Source organism: Prunus avium, chromosome 5 (assembly GCF_965620075.1).
Source record: "Prunus avium chromosome 5, drPruAviu1.hap1.1, whole genome shotgun sequence".
Classification (NCBI taxonomy): Eukaryota; Viridiplantae; Streptophyta; class Magnoliopsida; order Rosales; family Rosaceae; genus Prunus; species Prunus avium.
Genome location: NC_142288.1, coordinates 14,837,541 through 14,864,880, shown reverse-complemented (window position 1 = coordinate 14,864,880; position 27,340 = coordinate 14,837,541). Strand labels below are relative to the sequence as shown.

Genomic DNA, 27,340 nt, shown 5'->3' with positions numbered 1-27,340 from the left:
TATCATTTGTAAGAAAGAAAAAAAAAATACAGCAACATTATTGGCAGAGAGAAAACACAGAATGAGAATAACGGGCATTCAATTAAAAACTGAAGAAAGCCAAGACCGAAAATATTCGTGTAGTATTTTTTTAATTAGAAACTTTCCTATTGAAATGGGCGACAACATACTAAAATCGCACACACTCTGCGTAGTATTTATATGTACATATGTCCTCTTCTTAATTATAAATTTAAAATACAAGAAACAAAGAAAAAAGAAAATGAAAGGAGTAGCATAATAAATAAAATGTAATTCTGTAAATTTGTCTGATTGTATTTCTACACAACAACATGACATAAAAACACGTCGGAAGCCGGAATATAATTGTTTGTTGGGGTTGCAACTCAGAGATTCAGAGGACGGAGCCTTCGTCTATGGTCGTCAATCTAAGTCTGAAAGATCGGACGGCCATCTTGGCCCTTTTGGATGTGTATCTCTGCAATTTCCTAACCGACTTAGATCTCGAAATCTGCTGCTTCTGGCTCATCTGCCCTTTGTAGGCCGAGGCTCCGATGGTAATTTCATTGAAGTCATCTCTGTCCACGTCGGAGTTTGTATAATTAATCAGAACGGGAGAAATGCGGGCCTTGTTGTTATTACGGCGAGGATGAAGGTCCTTTTTCTTCTCCTTGGTCTTGTAACTAGAAGAAGAGGAAGAGGCATTTTGGAAGGCGAGGCTGGCTCTCACAGCCAAGGCCGCCATATCGGTGGCGCTGAGGCGGTGTTCGAGCTTCGATCTCGGGAGTATGAAGTAGATCTGATCGGCCTCAAGTTCATCTTCGGAATCCAAAACCGGGATGTAGTTGTCGTAATACAAACGGTCTGAATTGCATATAAACGACGACGAAGAGGAAGAGGATGCCGTTTGGACAGCCTCGAGGACTTGGGAGACAATCACGGGAACTGGGCATTCGCGGAGACTTCCATTGATGGAGATAACTTTGGCGGTGGGCGAATTGAGCAGAAGCTCTTCATTATGACTACTCCTGATCACTGACGACAAGCATCCACCCATTATTTTCCAGATTGATTGATTGCTTGTGGGTAATATTACTCTGAGAAGCAATCAAGCAGAAAGCTAGGGCTGATGAGTGAGGAGATGAAGAAGGTTTTGTTTGTTTGAGAGAGAGGAGAGAGAGGGGTTTGAAATTTGAGGGGAGAGAGGGGTGTGTGGGTTATATTAATAAGGGAAAGGGAAAGGGAAAGTAAAAGGAAAAGTAGAAGAAAAAGGAAAGGAAATTGTATGGCAGTGCTGAAAGGGAATGGGAATACGTAAGCGAGGTCGTCAGGAGACTCAATAGACAATAAACGACAACTTTTCCGATAGAATGGGACGGCTTGACTCTCTTCTCCCCTTGTTCTTAATGCAGCCTCAGTCCGCCTAAGCGATGACGTCTAAACGCGTAGTAAAACTTGTGCTGCGCGCTCTATATCTGCTTGCCATGCAAGAAATAAAACAAATGAAACGCGATAAAAAAGAAAAAAGCCCAAAAAGTCCAAACACAACGGCTCCGGGGAACCAAGAGACAACCCGATACAGAACAAGGGAACAAATCCCAGCTCAAACTCAAAAGAGCTAACACCTCCTCTCCTACAAACAGAAACTAGTTGACCATTGACCAACAACACTAGTTGACCCAAAAATCTACAAACAGAGATCAACAGAAAATTAACATCTACACAGGGATTGGACTCAGAACCTTCTTTCCCGTGGGAACGGCTTCAAACAAACAGTCAAAATAAGATTATATATGATATGAGTATGACTCAACAACAAAAAAGGTAAGAGTTAGGTTTGTACAGTTGCCTAAAAGTAACATCCGAGCCGAGTCACATCATCCTCCAAATTTGTTTTGTGAATTGTCTTTTGTTCATACCATCCGAGTCACGTTAGCCGAAGGTAAAAATAACATCCACTGTCACTTTAGTCCTTAGATGTTCGAGTTGAAATTAGTCTCATACTGAAAAACTAGAGTTCCTTAGATCATTGATTGAAATCAAGGGGGTACAATTACATCATTCGCTACAAATGATTCCAGCCAAGGAGGAACATCTTCATCCTGAATAACAGTGTCTTGATGACACTTGAGAGAAAAAATTAGCTAATTTATGAGCTACCTTAACTTCATCGAAGAGGTAGTCCTCTGAAATTGATTAAGACACCCCTTAACTTCATCAATGATATAAGTCAGTAATAGTGTAGAGAAACCAATTTTATATTTTCAGATATTTTTACGTTAGTAATAGTCACTAATACATCTCATTAGTGAATAGTCTATTATATGCGGAATCTCATTAGTGAATAGTCTAATCTTTTTTTCTTTTCTTTTTTCCTTTTTCCAAATTGTATGTTATATTAAATGAGCAATTAGGAGTGTCAAAAACGACTTTCAATCAAATTCAACTGAATTTAGTTGGGAAATCGAACGAGAGAGGTAGAAGGCAAATATTGTTCAGTTTCTAATGGTTGCTGTGGGAAGGCTCATTTTGATGAATAATCACAATACCCTATGACGTGTCCTATCCTATGTTTCTCCTCAAATTATTAGAAAACAGGCCGAAGTCCAAATAGCAGTAATGGACTGATGACTAAGCCTATTTTGCCCCTCGCAGGCCTATCTCTCTCTTACCGACCCAAAGAAAAAGTGAAGGGAGTGTCATCACGACATAAATATATATCTGTAGAGCACCGAAAGGTGAGAGAAAGAGGTGGACCGCGGACCCATCACAGATTGCCTTTAATTTTATGAAAACTTTCATATGGAGAGCGTGAGATGGTATTGACCCAAATTTTTGATTTGATGATTTGGATTGGATAGTGCAGACAGATAATGAATGAAAGTTAATATGGTAAACTAAAGAAAGAAAGCCCCATTATCCACAGTGGGACGCACCCAACGACTGCCGATATCTCTCTCTCTCTCTCTCTCTCTCTCTCTCTCTCTCTCTCTGACTCGGTGGAACAAATGAAGAAGCATCCAGCATTGGAGTGAGTAACCATCCTTCCTTACACACAAACAAAACAACACGAACACAACACACATCGCTGGTTCTCCCTCGTAAAACAAGAAGAGGATAAAAGTGGGTCCTATTTCCTTCCAGAATTATAGATAGGAAAGCGACGTGTCTACCCAAACAACACTAGTCATGTAAGCGTGGCACTCATTTGGCACCCACAGTCCTCCTGAGTCCTGACTCACTCTCTCTCTCGTAACAAGTAACGTATCAAGGAAGCCGACAGACAGAGCGGACCAACCTCATCCCAATCCCAATCCCAATCCCAATCCCAATCTCCTTCTCATTTTTTATTTATATACATTACTAGTCTATTAATAACAGTATCACACCGCGATAAATTATTTTTGTATGTATCAAACTGTAATTTACCGGAAGAAAGAAAGAATATCTCCTTACCTGCAAGAATACAGGGATAAGGAGGAGACAAGCAGTATCATTCATTCATATCTGTTTCTGTTTCTTTTTGTTTTTCTACAACTAAAAATCGAACAAATAATTTATTAAAATTTATTGATAAGAGATGAAAAGGCCAAGCCCCACCCATCCCATTAATAAACGAATGGATGAGAGAGGATGGAAGCCACCACACAACTACCAGCAGCCTTCTTTCACTTCAGATTCTTCACGGCTCTCATTCATCCACTTGTGTCTGTCTGCTCACTTGTTATATTATTATTCTTTATTCATATTCATTTTAGGAGATGATTTTTTATATTCAATCACAGAGAGAGAGAGAGAGAGAGAGAGAGAGACTGGAAGCATCTTCATCTGGACAAGACTACCCCATAAAGAGATAGAGAGGGAGAGGTACTACTAGTGTAGTGTGTACCAAAATTACCAATGGCTGCCCTTGTCTTTGTGCGTGGGGTTTACGTGTCTACCAAGCCTTTCTTTTCTTCTTCCATTTTTTTTTTCTTTTCGCTGATAGCAACCTCCATTTCATACAGACTCCAAATGTCCAAACTCAATCATTTTCAATTTGTCATCCATTTGCAATTATTTATTATTAATTTCAACCATAAAACATAATTGATGAAATATTAATTTTCTTTTAAGAATCTTTTTTGTCTGCATAGATCATCTCCCTTCCTGCGTCTCTCATCCAACATCCATAAACCAACTGCGTAGCCCCAAAGCTACCTACCTTGTCTTCATTCATTTCCGTCCAGTGTCCAAGTACCATTCCCTCCCTATTACTATTAATTAAACCCTAATTTCAAAATCACTAATTAACTCAGTCAACCCCATCTATATCCTCTGGAATATTTGTTGAATTTTAATTTTAATTATTAAATTACTTTGATGCCCTATTAAGTGTGTTGAATTTTTTTTATTTATGAAATTTTAAGATTGAACTTATTTTAAGAAATCGATGACAGTTTTATAATTTATAAAAAGTTCGAAACCTCTTTGTTATGTTGTAACCATTTCATGTAAGATTTTTTTAAAAAATTTACACCCCTATATTGGGTATAATAGTGAATCTCCAAAAACAAAAAAGGAAATATCTAGCATTGGGTATTTGCCTCATATCAATCACTAGTGCATGCAGGACATAGCCTAAATTGGTAAACTATGCATCTGACACCTCACACTCCCTCCCCCTAATAACTTAATTCTGAAAAATTCAATTCACATAAATATTGGAGCCTCCCTCCCTCTCCCGACTTTTATCTTGTCTGAAAGTATAGCTCCAAATGCATCCGCAACTTGCCACACACAAACAAGCCAGCCACAGAGCATACGGAATAAACCAGAACTTGCAATTTACAAGAAACACCATTTATATGCACAAAATATGTTTTCTACATATTCATATGTACATATAAAACCACTCAAACTTGATCACTGTTGTATTTTCTAACAACCAGAAAGAAACCCAAGCTATATGTCATACTGCTGTACAAAAACCAGAGGGGGAGCTAGCTAGCTAGCTAGTAATATATATATCCTAGAGTTTCTGATTCATTTACAAAACAGAATCCCAGACAGAGAGTGTGATGGATTAAGGGACCATCCATGATGCTTTCCAAACATATCATTCCCTAGCTTTCAAACATTTATATATATATATGTACTTCTTCATCCTTACTTTGTTCCTTCTATTTGAGCCACTAAACATATTAAAAGCTAATTTATGTCGATGATTTACTATATGAACATATATGTGTATGTATCTATATATTTATGTACTTTTAACTTAGTGGGAATGGGAATCTGATCAAAAGGGTGCGCGGTGAGGTATACCCTTACGTCTTCTGGCATTGTTGTGGTTGTAAATGGGAGGTGTGGACGGAGACATATTGGTAGTGCCTTCCTCATCACCAGAACTTGAGCTAGTACCCTCCCTTTGAGTCCTGCCCTGGTATTTCATTGCATTGCCATCCATTAGACGGCTGAACATGTTCACCGTCCTTGCTATCTTCTTTGGAGTTGTTGATTCATCCGATTCTGACCCGCCATAGAAACCATCCCTGTAGTGCTTCGCCCTCAGCACTGTAAATGTGAGCTCACCGTCTCCGCGCTTTATTCCTTTAAGCTACAATTCACAAACCAAACCAAATCAATACAATGTCAGTCAGGTGTGTGTGTGTGTGTATATATAATACACTGGAGACAAAAGAAAACAGGGCAGAAAAACAGGGGATTCAAACTAGTCCCCATTCCCAGATAACAAAAACTTGTACTTTCTAACCCCCCCCAAATCAAGCAACAAACAAGAAAGCAAATAACGCGAAACTCGAACAATAAAAAGTAAAGGCAATTTCTTGAATAAAAACAAATGTCACATTAATTACAGACGATGAATTACCTTGCAACCCAAGGAGCAGAACCTAAAGGAGTCGGGGAGGCTTCTGCAGCAAATCTCACAAGTGTTGGTGACACCTTTTCCAGGCCTTGGCTGCGGCCTCTCGTTCAAAAACACAATCTTTGCGCTGTTGATGACGTACGTCTGCACGTGCGATATATCCAAGAACTTCTGAATCTCATTCACTCTCACCACATCATGGTATGAGGACCGCCTTATCTACAATCAACAACAAGAACCCACACCACGCAATAAATCTTTTGATGCATTCTAAACAAAATCAACCAACGAAAAAGATTAGAAATTGGTTTACAATCTGCAGCTAGCTCATGTTAAATTGGTGGAAATCAATCAAAGGAAACCAACCTGAACAACGCGGTGATCCTTGTGATGAATTAAACAGTAAGGGCACATAGCATCTTCCATGCAATCCAAGCAGAACATGTTGCATTCGCTCTTATTGGCCCTCCCGTGAATTTCACATTGCCTGAAGTAGTTTGCAGTCAGCATTGGCTTTAACCACGGCGGGCTCATCGCGTCCTGTTCGTTCCCAAATCGACCTATTGGTATTGAACTCACCTGATTACATTTACAATCAAACCCAAATACGAATGAATTAATAACCTAACTGAAGCAGAGCAAATTAAGCAATGCCATGCGAGTGTGTAAGTAAAGATAACAAGATACATACCATGGCTCTGCCTCTGTTCTGCTCTTCTTCTTCTTCTTCTTGTTGATTATGACGAAGCAGAGGCTCCTGCAGCCTGTCCAGCTTCTACCAAGACGAATCAAACCCTTTTCCAAGATGGAGATTGAAATCTGAAAACACAGATTCAAGAAAGCCAAAAAAAAAACAAAATTGAAATAAAGACACATTAATTACAGAAAGACCAAGATACGAATATGTGGAGAAGATGAAGATAATAGCAGACCTTCAAGAACTTCAACAAGGAAAGTCGCAAGTAGTGGAATCGGCAGTAAGCAAAAGGGGTGGGAAAGTGGAGGTGTTCAACAACTAGGGTAAAAAGAGGACACTGCTGTTCAAGCACACAAACAAAGACTATATATTGTATATATAAAGAGATTTGTATTGGCCTAATAAAAAAAAGATGGAAAACACTGGAGAATGGGAGACACAGCAGCAGACGCTTATGATAATTGCTAAGAAATTTATAAGGCGGTCACTCAAAAAAAGCTGCATATCTCCAAATATTTAACTAATTAATTAATTAATTAATTATAAAAAAGGCAAAAGGATAAAAAAGGAAAGTTATAACTTAAAAGGAGGAGCAGGACACGAGAAAAGGAAACGTGCCCGCATTTGGTAACAGACGAATTTATCGACGTTCCACGGACTACTCGAATGCAGCATTCACATGATATTCCTCTTTTATTACCCGTTCGATCTCAGCGTCTATATGCTCCACCGTTGGATGTGGTTACAGGTTGGCCCCATGGGCAATGGGGGCCTCTCTTTCATAATGCACAGATGTTGATTTCAACGCCGCCAAGAGTCCAAGGAATGCCGGGTACAAAAGACCAAACCTAGCTGGTCAAACCAAACCATCAGCCCAACTTAAAGCCTCAAATTTCAATTAGGGCTTCTTATTTTCTTTTTTATTTACATAATTGAATTGAACGACTAAATGTGATTGTTGATAGATAATCTTGAATATTAATTATTTTCGAAATCAAATCAGAAGAATATTCTGTACATAATAGTTGAACAGATATGGCAATCTATAAATTTATTACTCCAAATATTATTTCTTTGTTTATGTGTTTTTTTTTGGAGTAAGCGATAATTGTATTCATAACTTAGGCAATGATATTCCAAATACATAGAAATACACCACAAGGTGTATCTCTATTAATAATACCACAAAGCCAAAGAAATTTCGACATTAAAGACGCAAGCTTGAACAAATAAGACGTGGAAGGCAACGCCTAAAACTACCAATACAACTACAACTTCTAAACTCTCACAAGTAAAAATACAAGTAGAGACTCAACTACCAACGAAACACCCAATTCACAAAGAGTTCATATAATTATTACAATACAAAAAAAACTACAAAATGAACCGAAATGACAGAAAGTAGAATCACCGACGTCGCCACCATAAAAACATAAACACATGTCGAAAAACAGGTTGAGACAAACCCGTGAACAGGCTCATCATCCTTAAATTGTGCATACTAAGACTTTGGGATTGATATTTGTGATCTTATATTGGTGGTAAATTTGGGAAATGTTCTAATTATATTGGAGAGTCTGTCTGACTTTTAGCAGAAGTCATTAATTATTTGGTTCAAAAACAAAGATTAAGGGAGTTTTAATAAGTGGGCCCGACATATAACAGATGTCGGATAAACACAGGGTTCATTACAGATTCCAAAAGGAGAATTGGGGCGTGTCCTGTCAAATTGTCATTGTGCAAAATATTTGAGACTTGAACAACAAATGACAAATACTTCAATACAATCTTATGTGTAAGAATTTTATTTTATTTTTAGATATTTAATTCATAAACAATACAATAGTCAAATTTATCATTATCATTTTCTTTTTTTTAATTCATCTTTTGTTAATTTGGGCTCTTTTAATTTTTTTTGTTATTTTTCTTATGTGGAGGTATGCCTCCACTTTGCCACATCCCCCACTAAGATTGGTGGGTAAATAGCCCACATGTATGCAATTATTTAAATACTTTTGTCACATCATCAAATTTGACAAACTTTTGCATGAAATTGACAGTAGGGGGCAATGTGGAACATCAAACCTTGATTAAGGAGGCAAAGTGAGCCATTTTGATAAAGTGAGAGATTAGGCTTACTTTTTTCTTTTTCTATTGAAAAAAATTGGAGAGATTTGGTGGTTAAAGAAGTTGAAAATGGTGAAAGGTATGCTTCTTGGGAAAGATCATCGATTGGGGTTTGATAGCAAGGGCATTACAATACAAAAAATCAACAAGATGATCAAGAAAGGAAAAAAACTGTAAAATCAAAAATTTATCCATTGCAATCCATAATGTGAAGAGTAAAAATTTATTTCACTATCTACGAAATAGGATGAAGTGCAATCAAATTCTTGTAGGTTTGTCAATAATGATCAATTGAACCACATCGTGAACACTTACGAATTGACAGTAAAATGAGGCGAACTCACATCTAACCTTAAAATCAACCCTGAAAAAGTTCTTTTGCAAATCTCCAAATAAACGTCAATTCAATTAAAAGCTTGAGCATCAGTCTCCCTCCTTTGGAAAGAGCAACCCTAAGTGAGCCAGGCAAGTCCACCAGTGGGCTGCCACAAGATCACTTGGCAATTCCTGCAGATCAAATGAATGTAGTTTGGTGGCAAATATGATCAGTTCTTGACATGGTATGGTTATGGGCTTTAGCCCAGATAGCCCACTATGGAGATCCGTGCCCGTGACATGGATAGATAAAAGGCGAGAGAAAAAGATGTCCACATCATCAGTCATTGAACAAAATCCTTCTTGTCCGAATTTAATCATGTTGTCGTCCTAATTGAATTATGTTAATTGACGAATCACATGGCACAGTCTATGATTACTTGGGACTTTATAAAAGCGAAATTGTCCCCCATGAAAAGCAGAGAAAAATCCTTACCACAACTCCTTTTTATACAGACCTTAACTTCCATATACATACCACAAATAATAAATAAACAGTTGGTGTTTGTGGTGTACAAAAAGAAATTCTTTCTATTGACAAACAAATCAATTGCAGACCTGAAACTGTGGCCCCCCCCTTCCTTCATCGATCTCCTCTTGCTCTTCTTGTTTTAGCATTTAGTTTGTCTGTGACCACTCAAGGGAAGGGTGGGGGCCCACATCCTAACAACCACCAGGAAAAGAGTAGAAAGAGTAGTGAAGTTGGAGCAACCCCAACTCCTTTTTGATGCCATCTAAAATCATTACAATGCCGCACTCAACTCAACCAAGGCACGCTTGAGAAGTCTCAGTAGTACTTCACCATTAAGCCGTTAACCGCAGACACATTTTCATGCATTAGCCATTAATCGATGAGCAAGCAAATAAGATTATCTAGGCCTTGTTGTTCAATTTTATGTATGCGTTGTCCTTGGAGTATTAATATTGTTCATGTGGGCAGGCTCAGGTTGAGGTTGAGGTTGAGGGAACTGCTGTTCCTGTACATTGCCAATGGTTTCGAGCTCGAATTGCTTGATGGTGGATGCCAGCTTCTTCATGTTGTCGTCGTAGACGTACGGGAGCTTATTGAACCATGTGACGTTGTTCTTGGCCGACATTGGCACCAACTCCCTGCAGAGCTCACCCTGTACGGTTATAGAATTATGGTAGTGATAATAACGGATCTTAGTCTCTGTGTCGTGCAATGTTTTTCCAGTCACATTCTCGGACATGTGTACTCCCGTCGAGAAGGCGTTCTTTGCCTGAATTGCATACTTTCTGTCCCGACGGAGCCCTGTTCTCGAGTCCCTGAATAGCAGCTTCTCGAACCCCCATTGCCTGAATCATAATTCAACTCAATTCAATTCTACATATATCTCAGAAGTTACAAAGCAACATTGCCATAGCATATATAATACATTTGACTAAAAACTATAGCAGAGAATTCCCAACTGTCCCTTTGAAACTTGTAATTTAACAATTGGTCAAATTTTATCCATTCTACTTACTTAATAAGTAATGAAATAGGCAGGCAGGCAGGAACTGGGAAATTAAAAGAAATTGAAGCAAATGAATTTGTGTGATAAAAACAAAAAGATGGAAATACCTGGAATAATCTTGGGTGGGATCGTTGAGGCAGAGCGCACTGGACATTGGATTCTGCTCAATAGTGAATTGGGTATAATCGGAGAAGTCACTGAGAACAGATTCCAAACTGTTGCCATGGGGCAAATATATGTACTCATCCACATCGAAGTAAAAAGTCCAGTTGGCAGCGTATCTGTACCTATGGAGGCAGTCATTGACCACCAAGAACTGGTTGTAGTAATAGCCGTCGAACTCCGCCTGAGCCCTGATGTCCTGCATTGTCACCCTCCCGGCCCTCACCCACGGATCCAGTACTGCCCTTGCCTCATCCGACACCCCACCCGCGTCGTGGAACACGAAATGCGACTTCTCTCCGAAGAACCACGCGTGATATGCCATCCATTCCCTCAGCCTCGCCGCACTCAGGTCCCCGTACAGAGACGACCCGCAATACAAATAATCGTACTGGTAAGGTGGGCGGTACTTGGACTCGTTGTAAGCCCCCGGAGCTTCCTCCAATGCCGTGAACTTCTCCATCTTTCTGGGATTTTCGCCGTAGTAGGCGTTGATGCTGAGCTTGCCGCCCGAATTGTCGTGGTTGGGATTGACGGGGAAGGTGCAATTGACGACGACGACGGTGTAGACGCGGCCGTAGCCCCAATCGGGGAGCATCTTGTAGGCCAAGGCGCGAGTGGAGGAGCCGTTGGAGGAGATCCACTCGCACTTGAACCAGGGGCGGCTGTAGACGTGGATGGGCTTGGAGGCGAGGCCTACCACGGCGAATGTGGTGGGGCCGCCGCGGTAGGCCCCCATTTGGACGAAGAGGGCGGCGGCGTTGCCGTATGACTGAAAGACGCGCTTGTTGGGGTCGTTGGGTTTTGGGGTGGAAAGCTTCTGCTCTGTCACTGATGGGTTAATTGAAGAAGAAGAAACAGCTCGCAGAGATGCATTGGCAGTTAATGCAGTGGCGGAGGAGGAGGAGCGGGTGGTGGTGGAGAGGAGGCTTTGGTAGTAGGGAGGGAGGTTCCAGATGAGCATGACGAAGGTGAGAGCAAGCAATGTGAGCACCAACGGCTTTCTCTCGAAGCAGCTGCCGAATAGTTTAGCGACGGGGCCGACGGGGACGACGGGGACGACGGGGACGGAGGATGGTGGGCCCTCCTTCCTCATTGCTTGGGTTGGCTAATTCTGTGTCGGTGCTGGTGGCTGGTGGCTGGTGGTGATGGTGGAGTTTAGGCTTTTGGCAGATGGATCGATTATAATATAACGGTAATACTACTCTCCTATACTCGTATACTAGTAGCAATAATAGAATTATAGAAGAGAATAAAGAAATATCGAGAGAGAGAGAGAGAGAGAGAGAGAGAGAGAGAGAGGAAAGAGAGAAAATGAAAAGAGAAAGAGGGTCAAATTGGGGTCCCCATCTGAGACCCACACTCTGAGCCTGTCTGATCCGGCTAAAGAGACACTTCTTCTCTCTCTCTCTCTCTCTCTCTTCTTTATGTAGCCTGAACAACTTTAGAGTAATCTAATATAGAGATTCAAACACAAGGAGGCATGTTTACTGTCGTGATGAATTGACCTAACCTAAATCCGCAGTTCCTCATTTGATAGGGGATTGTTGCGGTGCCTTGTGATTGGCTATAACAATACATAAATGAGTTATGTATAACAGCCCCCGGCTTCCTATTCAACAACAGCTGTCGCAGATTTATAAACTCTTATAATAAAGTTGAAGTGGAGAAATTAATGTGATATGAATATGATTGGCTCCAAGCTCCCAAGAGAAGGAATTAAGTTATTTATCTTCTTCATTCTTTAACCATATATTATACACATTAGAAATGAAAAGAAAATTAAAAAAAGACCCCATGCATTACATGCAAGTTGTAATAAGTAGACGTTACCATCCATTTTCCATTCCATACATTGAGCCATAAACTACGCATAAATATATATATATATAAATAATTTATGCATATGCGCTATTGCTTCAACCACTAATCATTGCAGTTATTGTTCATAATATTCTTCGGTTACCAATTTGCCAATTTATTGCCAGTTTGTGAAAGAAAAAGCCAAAGTAAGATAAATGATTGGGCCATTACTTAATTTTGGAACAACCTACCACTCACACATTAGTTTCCAAGGGAAGGAAGCCAACTCCACTTTACCATCTGTTTTGACTTGTAATTGCAATTTACAATCAAGACAAACCAACAATCCTCTCGATATTGGTATCTAGCGATGCATACGCCGCCAGATATCAGATTCTCCCAAATCAATTCATCGCCCGACAACTAATACTAATACATGTTGCGTTGCACTGTTACTGTTAGGCAGAGCAAGCAGCTTCTCCTCCGCCTTCTTTTCTATACCTTATTTTCTCCTTGAATTATGGTTATGACCATGTATACTAAATAAATCATTCCACCTTTATCTAATATGTTTCTTCATTTATTAAGGAGTTGCAAGATGGGAAAGGATTATGTATGTAATCAAGGGAGGAACCATGAATTTTACTTATATTTATTAGCTAAATATTTAGTGATCATTTTTTTTTAACTTACAATTTCTAGTTGATAAGTGCATTATTTCCTATATTTTTATACCTCTTTTATTTGGTTTTTGTAGGGAAAGTTAATTAAAAAGAGCATTATTACCTTACTTTCCTTATTTTCAGCGATTCTGCGCTCTTGGAAGGATTTCAACTGAAAATCAACTTTTCGAATGAATTTTAGCACAAGGCCAATTGGAGAAGAAATCTAAGGCATTGAAGATCATTGTATCAAAGTTTCATAATTTTCTACCAAGCCAAATGCTCCAGACTTGTAAGTCAAGACAGCCTAAGTTGAAATCCCGTCAGAACTGCACTGCTGTGGAAGATTGAAGATTTGAAGACCTTTCCGATTTTTCCTAGTGGCGTGTAATATATGCTTGGAAAGCTTAGATATAAAGCTACGTTTCTGATTTTTTTCCAGAATTTTCTAGGAAGTGGAACGACCCCAAAACGTGAGTGCAAGATGGCTGACGTGTTTCCAAGTCAAAGAAGGATTCTTTCCTAATTTGTTTCCTTAATTGTTTGGGATTTTGTTTTGCTTTAGGAGAGTTTTTCCAGACCTTTTAAGAATAGGGTTTAGTTGTTTTACACTATATAAGGTCACCCTAAGGATCTCTTTAGAGCATCCTCCCATATACCATACTTTTCCACCAACTTTCATACACCCAGAGAAACATCAGAGAGAGCCAAGGATTTGCTGCTGCACTATTTGAGGAGTTTTCGAAGGTGTTCCTGTGGAGACTCCGAAGATCAAGTCCATCGACCAAATCGGTTTTATGACAATAATTCTCTTGTTTATATTTTCTTTTGTCATGAACTAATTTCCCTTGCTAGGGCTACGATGTAGCCTAACCATGAATACTTAATTTTTATAGTTATATTAATTCTTGATTATTATCCCATGTTGAGTATTTGTTACTGTTCTTAATGATTTAAATATCTAGCTAATATTTAATTGATGATCCAAGCGGAGACCGAGAGGAGATGTTTGGTGTTTGCTTCTTGTAACAAATACCATGACTTGAATGAGTGCCCGAGAGGGACTAACATGACTCATGCAGTTTTCTTGCAGGTTCTCATATAACTTAATGGGTTCTTGATTTTCTAAATCTGTTGCTCGAGAGAGAATGGGTTGTTAATTAAGAATACTTTTGGTTGAGCCCGAGAGGGGATATCAAATAAATTAGGAGAAACCAACTGTCAACATGGATAGTAATTAGGGTTAATTGGCTATAAGAATGAAGTGGAATTGGTTATGGTGAAATCGGATGCTCTAGTGTCTCATCATCTTAATTTTCTATCATTAATTAAATTGCTATTTTTCATAATTGTTTTAGGTTACTTAAATCAATCAATCTTCTTAATCAATTGTTCAGATAAACTTTTGAATTAATCATAATTGGTAATTAATAGGAAATTACAGTCTTCGTGGGAACGATACTCTACTTATTTCTATATTACTTGTGCGAATTGTGCGCTTGCAATAATTTCACAACACTAGTCTTTGTAAAAATAAAAGTGTACATTAAATCGTATAAACCACGTTAGTTTATAGCTCAATTGACTAATTTCTAATCATTTAAAAAAATATTCTTTGGATACAAGCGATATTGGGGGAGAGAAAATTGAACCTTAAACAAGGGTAAATGGTCTTAACTATTTGAGTTACAAGCCCTTTGCAATTTCCAATAAGCTTTAACTTAAGACAAATACATATTAAATGCAACCAAAAATCATATATTATCAAAATGAAAATATGTTCAACAACAGAATTGAAAGTGTACTTATTTTAATGTGTATTTTTATTGTGGCCCTACAACTAAATTCATAAAGACCAAAAGTGACTTTTGGTCCCTATAGTTTGGCACTTCAACCTCTTTTGACCATGTAGTTTCAATTCCATCAATTTTGTCATTGTAGTTTCGTATTTGTAGTAATTCAAGAACAAGTTAGTATTATTGTCAATTTCTTTGACGGTGCAAGAGACAATTTCGTCGATCCAAAACCCTTGAGCGTAAAAGCTTGTCTGAAACTCCCCCCATTTCATATTAGGGCTCGAAATTGGTGACGAAATGTATAACTTGTACAAATCTTTCCATTTTCCAATTCGATATGATCCATTCGTTTATAGAGCTATGTACTCAATCGCAAATATTTCTCGAACACTTCTAACAGAGGGACAAATAGTAAATTTTGAAAGTACTTATTGTCAATCTCTTTCATATATGAATATGTCTGATTCAGAAGGGAAGAACTTGCTTTGACATGATACAAATATCTAAATTATTTTTAGATACTTTTCAGACCTATTGCCACTACTAAGTGGCAAAATGTGTATCCATTTTTCATGATATTATGCATGGATCAGATATACCATGACAAATTCTTCAGAAAATATTGTGTCATTCACAATGGAATTTAATAAGTGATATTTCGAGTAAATGTTTATATAATCATTTTCTATCCGAAGAAATGATTCATCGAAATAATGAGTTATCATTAATATTGACACATCTGATGTAAAATCCCACATCGACCAACGGAGAGGCGCTCGGATTAGAAGTTAAACTTAAACAGGCGCACTCCTCATTTATTCACCCAATCAACTCATCCTTAAACGCACGGTAAACCGTGCTGGCACGCCTGTGCACAACCACACGGCACCAAAGAAGGACGACCCGTGTTGACGTAGATCCCCTCGGCCCGGAGCACCAGGTCGTGAGTTTTGCTAGGCCAACACCAAGGTAATATCACTGCTAGTTTCCTATGACATCCAATTTCTAATGCATGTCTACCTCTGTAATGTTCCAGTCTAGGGTAATAACATTGTTAGTTTACTGTCATGTTGATTAATGGTTGCAGTGTTCCAGTTTAGGGTAATAACACTACTAGTTTCCTATGACATCATATTTTTAATGCAAGTCTACCCCTGTAATGTTCCAGTCTAGGGTAATAACACTGCTAGTTTCTTATGACATCCTATTTCTAATGCATGTCTACCCCTGTAATGTTCCAGTCTAAGGTAATAACATTGCTAGTTTACTGTCATGTTGATTAATGGTTGTAGTGTTCCAGTCTAGGGTAATAACACTGCTAGTTTAATGTCATGTTGATTAATGATTGTAATGTTCCAGTCTAGGGTAATAACACTGCTAGTTTCCTAAAACATCCTATTTCTAATGCATGTCTACCCCTTGTAATGTTCCAGTCTAGGGTAATAACACTGCTAGTTTCCTATGACATCCTATTTCTAATGCATGTCTACCCCTGCAATGTTTCAGTCTAGGGTAATAACACTGCTAGTTTCCTATGACATCCTATTTCTAATGCATGTCTACCCCAGTAATGTTCCAGTCTAGGGTAATAACACTGCTAGTTTCCTATGACATCCTATTTCTAATGCATGTCTACCCCTATAATGTTCCAGTCTAGGGTAATAACACTGCTAGTTTCCCATGACATCCTATTTCTAATGCATGTCTACCCTTGTAATGTTCCAGTCTAAGGTAATAACACTGCTAGTTTACTATCATGTTGATTATTGCTTGTCATGTTGCTATTTCTAATACATGTCCACCAAAGAAAAGATGAAGAAAGAACAAACCAGACCAACTCAAAACAAGCCGAGCCCAGATTGTTAATACTATTATGTCATAGAAGTACATTGTTAATACTCTGTCATAGAAATACATTGTTAAACAAAAATGAGATTCATAACTGAAATAGCAATAAAAGATAAATCAATCATCAAAGCTTAAAATACATTCCGAAAATAAACTAAAATCCGAAGAGAAACACATAATTGAACCAAAAAAATCAAAAATCTCAAGTCCAAACCAAACGACGACGACGACAACGACAACGATGACAATGATGACGACGACGACAACGATGACAATGATGACGACAACGACAACGACGACGTGGCAAAAGAGGAGTAGAGCTTGCAGATGAGGAGTAGAGCTAAGAGCATCTGATCAAGGTTCGTTCGAGGTTCCGAACAATCCGAAAAAAAAAAAATGAATAGAAGCACGATTTTAGAACAAGAAATTGAAGGTGAAATATTGAAAATTGTAGATAAGAGATGAAGAATATAGTTGGACATGAGACTGAGCTTCAATAGAAGCTCCTCTCGCTCCAACACCGAGAAAGGAGAAAATGAATCTAATTTGGTTTTTTGGTAGATTTGGTTTCTTGACATATTTGGTTTTTTGGCAGATTTGCTTTCGTTTTTTGGTAGATTTGATTTTTCTCTCTCAAATCCATAGTACAAGGGTAATATAGGTATTTTACACACAAATAAACTAAAATATAGCTATTAAATTGAAAAAATCGACAACCGTTGATTTTTTGGGTTTTTTTTGTTTTTTTTTGTTTTTTTTTGTTTTTGTGTTTATAGTTTTTAAATGGTATAGGGTTTCTTTATCAGACTATGTCTAAAATTGGGTATATAAGGCCATCCCCAATGGGGGCTCTATTTGGGGCTCAACCACCACAAGGCTCCCGCATATACAAACTTTCCTCAAAAAGGCATCCCCAATGGTGCAAATTTGGGGCTCTAAAACTTGAAGCCCAATCGGAGTAGTAGCTAAATGTATGTACTTGGTTGAAGCCCTTGAAACCAAGTGGGTCCCTCAAGGAAAAAGGCTGCAGCCCAACTTTTTTGCTTTCTCACTTGCCTTGCGATCGTACAAGGCCATACTTGCCATTTTTTGGTTTTGTCAACAGCATGTTGACCCAGCATGCTAAACCAATTTTTCAAAATCTGTGTAAACAGCTATATTGTTAAACCACTTTTTCAAAGCCAACAAATATAAACTACTACATTAATGTCCAATGGCTATACAGGGCCATATTGTTTCTTTTTTTTTTTTTTTCTTTAAAAAAAAAATGATTTGCAACTCAATTCTTCCTATAAATATCCACCATATCTCTCATAATTTTTACACACCACAACATCTTTATCACTCTTGATCAATTTGTCAAATTTTTTCACTCACTAGATTATTTAATTTTTTGTAATTTTTATGTTAATCTCTTATTTTAATTTAATCATGTTGTATCGTATCTATGAAATAAATGTTGATTTCCAAATCTTGTCCAAATTTTGATTTTTTTTGTTTGAAATGTTCACAACAAAACAACAAAAAAACAAAAAAACAAAAAACAAAAAAAACAAAAAATAAAAAACTAATATAACATGAACAAACATTAAAGTAAAATAGTTAACCCAAAAAAAAAACCCACATAAATCAAATTACATCATAAAAAATATATAGAGCCCGCTATGAATATAGGGCCTCCCATTGAGGGAGTGATTCCTTTAGAGCCCCAAAGATTCCATCGGAGTTCTAAATGGGGCTCTATAAACCCTTTTTAGAGCCCCAACCATTGGGGATGGCATAACAAAATTTGTATTTAATTATTTACTTCCAATATATCTAAACATAAATAAGTTTAAAAAATCTGAAATATGAAAAATGAGGGCAATTTGGGGTACAAAAAAGACTCATTCTGATTCATCCCTACCCAATCCTACCTCCTAATTCCCAGGAATTGGACTCATGATTTTATGTGGGGCCCGCGTTGCCTTGTTTTTTTTTTTGCCTTTCTTTCCCATCATGCAAATAACCCTTGTTTGTACATTGGTCTAGCTGATTGCCTGTTTCAAAGACTGTTACGCCCCTGCATTGAAGGATCTTGTGTGTTCTGTTGATACTTTCTAGGTTGGTTTAAATGAGGCTTTCCCCATCCATCAAAAGAAAGGGGAAAACAAAAAAGCTAATATCAGTAACTACACACTTTTTTCGGTATAAAAATAGTTCTATGGACCAGAAATTACAAAAGTACAGGGCAAGTATGTCAGAGAACAGTCAGGATTGGAAACTCCTGTAGACAAAATGTCATCTTAAGGCATTATAACAAGCCAACCAAACTAACACACAAAGTAAACAGAATCTTAAAATACCATTTTTTTTTTGGGGGGGGCGGTGGGTGTCCTCTTGTCTCAATTTCCCACGCAAAAAGTTGCAACAGAAATAAAAAAGATAACATCATAATAACACATGAAGGGATTGTTTTGTACAAAATCTTTGATCTAAACAATATGGCAAGAAGGAAAAGAAGGGAAATAAAGGCATGATGATCATTCAAGTTCTGCATATAATGCAATGGAATATATTACCTGTCTCCAAATGCTCACTATTTTTCTTTCATTTGAACTACAAGGCAAATATAAACCAAGGATATGTTCAAAGTCACTATTTTTCTACATGATGTATAAAAACAGATAAAAAAATCAATGGAAAAACAATAACAAAATATCCACCTTAAATGCGTTATTGGAATGTATCCCAGAGCCTAATAGTATTATTGCCCAACAAAGAGTGAAGTTCTTTCATCATTAGCTGCCCCATCCGTGAGCATGACCACAAACCCGGAAGTCATGAATCATAACGGACTTATCTTTTCCACTCTACACCTTCCAGTAGAGAATTCTAACATTTGCAATTCAATATACCATATGTAATCTTGAGGCATGTTTCTACTAATTTCTAGCAGGGGCACAAAACCAATCGCTGTCTCACTTCTCCTACCTATGGCCCTGGCAGATACTGGTTACTTAACAATCCTGGCAAACATTCATCTAAGTTTCTGGGTTCTTCAATTGCTTGGGAATTAAATTACCACAACTGAATGTAGTATTTAATGCATAAGATTTTGTAAGAGAGCACCTTAGTGTATCTATGTACTCACTACTCATGATTTTGCAATTGACTTACAATCCAAATTAATCTTCAGTCTTAAATCATCATGTTCCTTTGACCTAGCAAGTTGCATTTGTCTTTGCATGACCAGAAAACGTGGAAAGGGCTACCGAATTCTTTAAGAAACAGCATGCAGTATAGAATGTGTAAGCAATATGGAATCAGAGCCCCACCTAAAAACAATCACATAAAAAGCAAAATTATTAAGAAACTGGTGAAAGATCAGTGAATAACTTATAAGTTTCTATAAATAATAGTAAGAAGACCCTGAGGGGCAAGCCCTAGCTGCCACAGAAACAGCTAGGGGCAAGCTCTAGCTGCACCCTGAACTTGCCTTCATAAGTCAGTTGTATATAATCAGTATCATTTATTGGGGTTGCGAAAAATAGATGCTGACCTCATTAGGAACCTAGAATACCCATCTTTCTGGTTCTTTAAGTTCTACACCATCCAACCATGTTTGATGCATGTGCAGCCAAGTATAAGCATCCGGTACCTCTGACTAGTGAAGCCACAACAGATCATGAGTAAGACAGTTACCACATTAAGATCTCTCCACGTTACCAATTTAACAAGGGACATGATTTTAAAAGGAAGGAAACACCCAGCTAAGGTTGTACCTTTGAACTCATCAGGACTGTAGTCAGAGAGCATTGTAGCTCATCATCTGCAACAATCAATCAATGTCTCATCAATAAAAATCAGTGAAATGAAGAATTTTTAGTTTAAATGACATAATGACAAAGACAATCCGTTATCTAAGGGGCATGGGGAATTCAAAATAACAATTCTATCATTCACGAATTTAGTTGCCCCTTTGATGAGAGTCCAATGAGAGATTTCAAGGAAATGAGCTGAAAAGGAAAATTATTAATCTATTGGGGCAGAAAAAGGAACTCTGCCTAGCTTCAGAACTAATAGAACTCATACACAGGTTGAATAGTAAACACTTTTCATTATCTTTTTCTCTCAGCTTTGATTGATGTTTGGAGATTCCTCCTTTATTCAGATATTTACCTATTGACTAGCCACCATTTTTTATTTGTTGCAACAATTAGCCACCAGTTAAACTAATATAAACATGTATCACTTTTTCTCCATTCTTTGAATAAATCTACTTATTGTGCCAGAAAGGCAATCTCACCATTCAATTCCCACTTATCAAACTTCACAAGCCATGTGTCTGAGCCAATTTGAGCTGAGGATAATCGATCCACCCATGTCCAAAACTGTTTTCCCTGCTTATCCCCATACGACTTTGCCATTGCATCCATGCACTGGTGGATAGGTAGCTCAACTCCCAAGGGATGGACAAAGATAGCCAATGGGTGCTAGAGAATTGGAGAAAAATAGCAAAACCAGAATGAGAAAGTAAGCAATCTACCAAAACACAACTGCAACAGCACCAAAATATTCTGTCAACTTCTACAAAGTACAGAAAGCCACCCCACCCCCAAAAAAAAAAAGAGAAGAAAAGATTAGCACTTCAAGATCTGATAATTCAACCAAATCTCTGAGACCGAAGCCTCGTCAGCTTTAGGTTAATTGTAAGGGAAGGTGGAGTCGATCATAAGTGGAAGTTCAAATATTGTCAAGAAAAGAAAGTTTTTAGCGTATTCAGAATTGAAAGCTGTTAGGGAAACATAGCAAAATCCTTAACAGTACAAATTTCATTCTCTAAAAGCATAAATCTTCCATATAAGTTGGCAAGCATAAAATGGTCGTGCAAAGATTCCAGTAATAAAGATTTAAATCAAAAACTCCAGAAAGGAAAACATATCCGAACTATCTGCGGTCATTCCCAGTCTAGGGTCATATTACTAGCTAATCAACTGCATTCATGGCTACTGGTCTAACCTTTCCTTTTTCACTTTTCGGTTTGGTCATTCATCATTAATCACATTTTTTCACATACATGCATTAATCAGCACTAAATCTTCAACTCCTGCAGCATCGGGTATTACTACAGCATTGCAACCTTCGTTGCACGTGACCAAGACACCCTGAATTTTCAAGACTAAAAGTTTAGGTTGAAAGAATTCAGGTGCTTGGAGAATTAAAAGACCAAATGACACGTCAAGACTGTTTTTAAGTTTTGCATATAGAAAGAGAAAAAACATTAGAAATGACACTTACAAAGACCGATTTAAAGTTTTGAAAATACTGCTCAGATTTCTCCACTTTTGCACGCCGCCATCTCTCATAAAACAAATAGAACTTTACAACCTCATGTGCAGGACTAAAATTCTTCACTTTGCACTTTTGGAAATCTTTGATATCTCTTGGAGATACATTTGGACCCAGATGAAAATTTCCAATGGCTTGTATTATCCCAGCTGCACATCTCTCTGTTGCATGAAGTATATTGGGATTTCTGTGTGCATTTTCTGCATACCACTGCAACAATTCTTCTTTTGCATTACTGACCTGCGTGACGTTTGACATCATGACCATACAATTCAAATATTTTCCTTACGAATAATTTAAGAATATTATTATCCAAACAAAACGAACTAGGCAATGTTTATAACTTACAGACCATCACACCATACACTTCAGGAAGACTGAAAAGTTCGGCATCATTTCCAGAGTCACCACAAACCAGAGTGTTGTAGGGAAGCTTCCCCTCAAGTTTGAATTTCTTCAATAAATATGCAAGAGCTTGCCCTTTGTCCGCCCCTTTTGGTAAAACATCCAAAGCAATCCCACTGCTATAAATTATCTTTACATCTAACTGGCCAAATATATATATGAAAATCAGAAACAGGTATCACTGACATTGAGAAAAGATGCATTCAAAAAGCCAGTCCACTTTTATTGAGGGACACCCTTTAGGGTCCCCTACGAATTTTTTTTCAACGATCCAAACAATTTATTTTTTAAGTCTACATCCATAGATCATCCTTGCAAAAAATTAGAAAAATCGGAAACCATTTTGACATCCAATTGTGTCCTACAAAATCAATAAATACGGTACTTCAAGAAAATACTAAAATTTAAATATTTCAATTGAGTGGTCAAATTATATTGGATTCAAGTGATTTTTTATAGTTATGATCTCTGAATGAATATCTACAAAATAGACAGTTTGGTTTAGTGAAATACAATACAAAGTGGGCCCTACAAGGGTGTCCCTCAAATAAGCTTATTTGAGGGATCCCTCAACTGAAGCTCCCTATATATATATATATATATATATATATATATATATGTATTGAGTAGTATCAGTGAGAAATATAAGAAACAATTTTCAGTAAGAGTCTGTCAGTAGCACTTTAAAATGAAACTGTCAATGCTCTAGCCATGAGGTTTATGAAGAAAATAAAATGTACTCTTACCCCACGTTTCTCCAACCGTTGTGATAAAACATTCATTATCTCCGATGCCACAACCTTCTCTACATAAAAGCTAACCTTGTGAGGTCGTTGCTCTCCCTCTTCCTGCAATAATCTCATATATGGGGACATCAAATTTCGAAATCCATACAAGTCTTTACCTTTAACTGGTAAATATAAGAACTAATATCTTGCTCACACTAGTTACAATGCGGGAATCATGACCCTTCTTTGCTTCGATTCGATACATCACATCAGCATGCCACATTATGTATCTAAACTAGGGGTTACCGAACTGATCTCACGAAACCGACTACCGACGTATTGTATAAATCGGTCCTAATCTAAACACCCTTTGCTTTTGCTTGCACTCATGGGTCCCACATAGATACTATTTGATTAAATTCGGTTGTGCTTGAATTTTCAACACCATCCTACAACAAATTTCTAACATAATGGCCCCAAAACAACCGACTAGCTATGGGTTTAGGGTATTTCTCTTTCCAGTGTCGAGGTCCAAAGTTTAATTGCCCCCTTAAAAATGGTGCAAAAAAATAATAATAATAATAACCTTAGCAAAGGAAAAGTACCTGAGGAGTAAGTTGAGGAAATTTATTAGTTTCCTCAACAACAATGTCTCTATCCCACTTGTGATTCAGATGTTGCTTCCACCCATCATCAGGAACCATAGCCTCACCATAACCATACATAATCTCAGTTCCCACAGACATGATTGTTATATCAGGCGTTAGCAAGGGTTTCTCATTCCTCAATGGTTTGTAAGTGATTGGTGATCTTCCGGTTGAAAATACCAGCAGAGAATCATGGCGGTAATTTGCTTCCCACAGCGCGTTGAACCTCAGAAGTGACAGATTTTCAGGCTCATCATGATCCACCTGAAAAACAGTATCAGAATCACAAACCCATTTGTTTTTCTCTCTCTTTTTAATTATTGTTATAGGAAATAAAGCATTAGCTAATGAAGGAATGTAAGTGTGAAAGTTTACCATGGTGTAATCAAGATCTGAGACTAGCATGAGACGAGCAGAGCCATTGAGACGAGAGTTCATGTGGGTTTGATTGGGTTGGGCGCCATGGCTCACAGAGTTCTGTATTTTTACACAATTAGACAAGAGATTCATCGCTCTGTTGGTTGAAATTGAACACATAATCTGTACAGAACCATCTTTGTCAAAGAGGAAAACACCAAACTTTATCCTTCCAATATTTAATAAATTCAAGGTTAAAGTGTTGCTTCCCTGAATTTCAATTTGCCCTCTGTTGTAAATGATGGATGGCACCCATTGAAAATGAGGTGAAATACCATGTTTTACGGAAAGTTGAAGACTTGTAAGCTTAGTGACTTAACGGCAGGAGTTCGAAACTCGTTGGAAGCACTTTGTGGCTAGGAGCAAGCCAAACTCCGAGCGGAGATTAATCCCACAATTCAGGTTTGGGGAAACCTCGTGGTATTTACCACAAAAAAAAAGGAAGAAGACTTATAGGCTTAGTCACTATTCACAAATAGTAAGAAACAATTATGAATTAATGTTGTAGAGTGAATGCTTTAGTTACGAAGCATATATCATCTGCCTATAAATAGAGGCAATCTTCACTCTTTTAAGAGACACCAATCCGAACAGAAGAGAGAGAGAGAAATCTGAGAGTTAGAAAGATTTATTTGAGTGAGAAAATTCTATCAGTGTAAAACCACAAGAGCAAATACAATTCCACCATAATGCACGATAGTTTCTTTTCTTTCCCTCTAATTTTTTTCAGCTAAACACTGTGGTTATTTCTCTATCTCCTCTCTGTCATATGTCTACTCTCATTTTACTACGACGACGACATGCAAACTTTCTTTTTTGTATTCTCACAATTTTTATGTTGTTTCATTCATGTTTGTTTAATTTATTTTTTCGTACTGTAATTTGGAACGACGCGGTTTTATCCCCCATCCTATTATTATATGGTGGTGTAGTTCCATTGCCCATCACGTTGTAACATGTATTATTGTAATAAAAAGAGTGGTGTGATTTTAAAACCCATCTTATTAAATCTTAGTGGCACAACTATATTGCCCACAATATGATAATTTATTCTATACTGGATATATAAATACCACAATGATATACACAACTTGGACGATGCAATTAAGCATCTGTACCAGTGTGTGAAGTGATAAACCCAATATATAATATTTTATTAATATGCCATTTAATTGTATTATTTTACTGTACTTTATTTATATGAAAAAAAAAATAATTAGTCAATATATATGAACAATAGGGCTTGAAGTTCCTCAAACAATTAAAGGACCTGAAGTTCCTGTTAAGAAATGGCTTAATGTCCCAGATCTCGAACCTGAAGTTTCAGGTAAATTTGCAAAATATTTTTGGCCTGAAATTCAAAAATAAAATATTGTTGAGAACCTGAAGTTCTAATAAGGTGCAAATAGATCATTGCAAATTCTGACACATTTTATTTTCTTTTGAAGATAGCAAACTTAGCAAAGCTGGAATTTGATGCTTTGGACATATCTGGGAATAACTATCTGTCATGAGTCCTAGATGCCAAGATCCATTTGTAGGCCAATAGCCTTGGAAAGACCATTGTGGATGGAAGTGATGCATCCCCAGAAGAAAATGCAAAGGCCATGATATTTCTTCGCCGTCACATCCATGAAGAGCTGAAAAGTGAATATGTGGCGGTTGAAAACCCATTGGTTTTGTGGAAAGCCTTATGCAAAAGGTACAACCACCAAAAGACAGTGATCCTCCCGAGAGCCAGATATGAGGAGACAAACTTGAGATTCCAAGATTTTAAGTCAATGTCTGAGTACAACTCGGTGATGCACATAATTACCTCCCTGATAAAGTTATGTGGGGAGAATATCTCTGAGAATGATATGCTTGAAAAAACCCTCAGTACTTTTCATGCCTCAAATGTGCTATTGCAGCAGCAATATAGGCGTAATGGTTTTACGAAGTACTCAGAGCTGGTATGTTGCCTCTTAACTGAGCAGAATAATGAGCTCATGTTGAAAAATCACCAATCTCGACCAACAGGCTCAGCACCATTCCCTAAATTGAATGTTGCATCTCAAGAAATGAATGCCACCTCCTTTCGTTGCAGTACCCATAGACGTGGGTGAGGAGGCAAGCGTGACCGCTGGCAAGGGAATAGAAAAGATCATAGTGCCCATTCATATGGCTTGGGTCCAAAGAGCTATCCAACCACGAGCAGAAAAAATGCATCTTGAAATAAGGGGAAAGCTCAGACAAGCCATATGCCTAGAAATGTTAAGGGCGCTTGTCACAGATGTGGCGTAAAGGGACATTGGGCAGGTACCTGTAGTACACTGAAGCATTTGGCGGATCTTTATCAATCTTCATTTAAGGGTAAAAAAGTGGAGACAAATTATATTGATCATGTTGATCCAATGGATATACCAGATCCACCAACCACACATGACCCATTGGAAATATTGCATTAGTCAAACATGACACATCTATATATTTTTGACTTTATAATTGAAAGGGGGAATGAAGTTTACGGGTCCAAATTAGATTAAATCCCCTTATGTGCGATATCCATTATCTAAAGTATTTGTTTTTAATTTTCATTTCAATTCAATAAAAGTGGCAGTGTTTTTCCTTTACATTGAATAATTGTTTATTGATTCAGCTTATTTTATTTATTTGAAGGCATGGATATAAATGATGGATGTTCCCAAAACAAGAACACTGGCAAAGATATTTGTCTCACAGACAGTGTGACTACTCACACGATCCTTCAAGATCGAAAGTACTTCTCAAACTTGATGTTTACAAAAGCAAATGTAACAACCATATCAGGTCTTACAGATCTTATTGAAGGCTTAGGAACATCCCAAGTTATGTTACCAAATAGAACAATACTATCCATTCAAGATGCTTTAGTATTTTACACTGTGACTTGAGAATTATGGAAAATACGTAGTTATTATTATTATGGCTATTATTAAAGTATATGGTTTGGGTGATATAGGGTTCAATTATGAAA

General features: G+C 37.6%; 4 protein-coding genes across 7 annotated transcripts; all 4 read right to left on the bottom strand.

Moving 5' to 3' along the window:
• Positions 1 to 103: 103 nt before the first annotated feature.
• LOC110758040 (uncharacterized) lies at positions 104 to 1,213 on the bottom strand. The gene has a single exon (XM_088252959.1). The coding sequence runs from the start codon at positions 1,055 to 1,057 to the stop codon at positions 395 to 397; it is 663 nt and encodes a 220-aa protein (XP_088109085.1). The 5' UTR covers positions 1,058 to 1,213; the 3' UTR covers positions 104 to 394.
• Positions 1,214 to 4,826: 3,613 nt separating this feature from the next.
• On the bottom strand, positions 4,827 to 7,042 carry LOC110758075 (PLATZ transcription factor family protein). Of its 2 annotated transcripts, none has more exons than XM_088253633.1 (5): positions 6,802 to 7,042; positions 6,561 to 6,688; positions 6,236 to 6,429; positions 5,873 to 6,088; positions 4,827 to 5,599 (listed from the first exon to the last, which is right to left on the bottom strand). In XM_088253633.1, exons 3-5 carry the CDS (start codon positions 6,401 to 6,403, stop codon positions 5,282 to 5,284), a joined length of 702 nt encoding a protein of 233 aa, XP_088109759.1. In that variant the 5' UTR covers positions 6,404 to 6,429; positions 6,561 to 6,688; positions 6,802 to 7,042; the 3' UTR covers positions 4,827 to 5,281. The 2 variants fall into 2 exon arrangements, with proteins under 2 accessions (XP_088109759.1, XP_021815558.1); XM_021959866.2 differs by having other exon boundaries at positions 6,236 to 6,448; positions 6,802 to 7,041.
• A 2,458-nt stretch (positions 7,043 to 9,500) lies between these two features.
• Positions 9,501 to 11,985, bottom strand: GALS1 (glycosyltransferase family protein (DUF23)). Its single transcript, XM_021959865.2, has 2 exons — positions 10,654 to 11,985; positions 9,501 to 10,385 (listed from the first exon to the last, which is right to left on the bottom strand). Exons 1-2 carry the CDS (start codon positions 11,802 to 11,804, stop codon positions 9,962 to 9,964), a joined length of 1,575 nt encoding a protein of 524 aa, XP_021815557.2. The 5' UTR covers positions 11,805 to 11,985; the 3' UTR covers positions 9,501 to 9,961.
• A 7,372-nt stretch (positions 11,986 to 19,357) lies between these two features.
• Positions 19,358 to 24,672, bottom strand: LOC110758071 (sucrose-phosphatase 2). Of its 3 annotated transcripts, XR_015835973.1 has the most exons (10): positions 24,304 to 24,664; positions 23,887 to 24,192; positions 23,300 to 23,401; positions 22,501 to 22,695; positions 22,098 to 22,388; positions 21,106 to 21,292; positions 20,582 to 20,628; positions 20,359 to 20,463; positions 19,523 to 20,134; positions 19,358 to 19,415 (listed from the first exon to the last, which is right to left on the bottom strand). XR_015835973.1 is itself a non-coding variant. In XM_021959863.2 (9 exons), exons 1-8 carry the CDS (start codon positions 24,463 to 24,465, stop codon positions 20,403 to 20,405), a joined length of 1,347 nt encoding a protein of 448 aa, XP_021815555.2. In that variant the 5' UTR covers positions 24,466 to 24,672; the 3' UTR covers positions 19,358 to 20,134; positions 20,359 to 20,402. The 3 variants fall into 3 exon arrangements, 2 of the variants coding, with proteins under 2 accessions (XP_021815555.2, XP_021815554.2); XM_021959863.2 differs by having other exon boundaries at positions 19,358 to 20,134; positions 20,359 to 20,459; positions 24,304 to 24,672; XM_021959862.2 differs by having other exon boundaries at positions 19,358 to 20,134.
• Between the last annotated feature and the right edge of the window lie 2,668 nt (positions 24,673 to 27,340).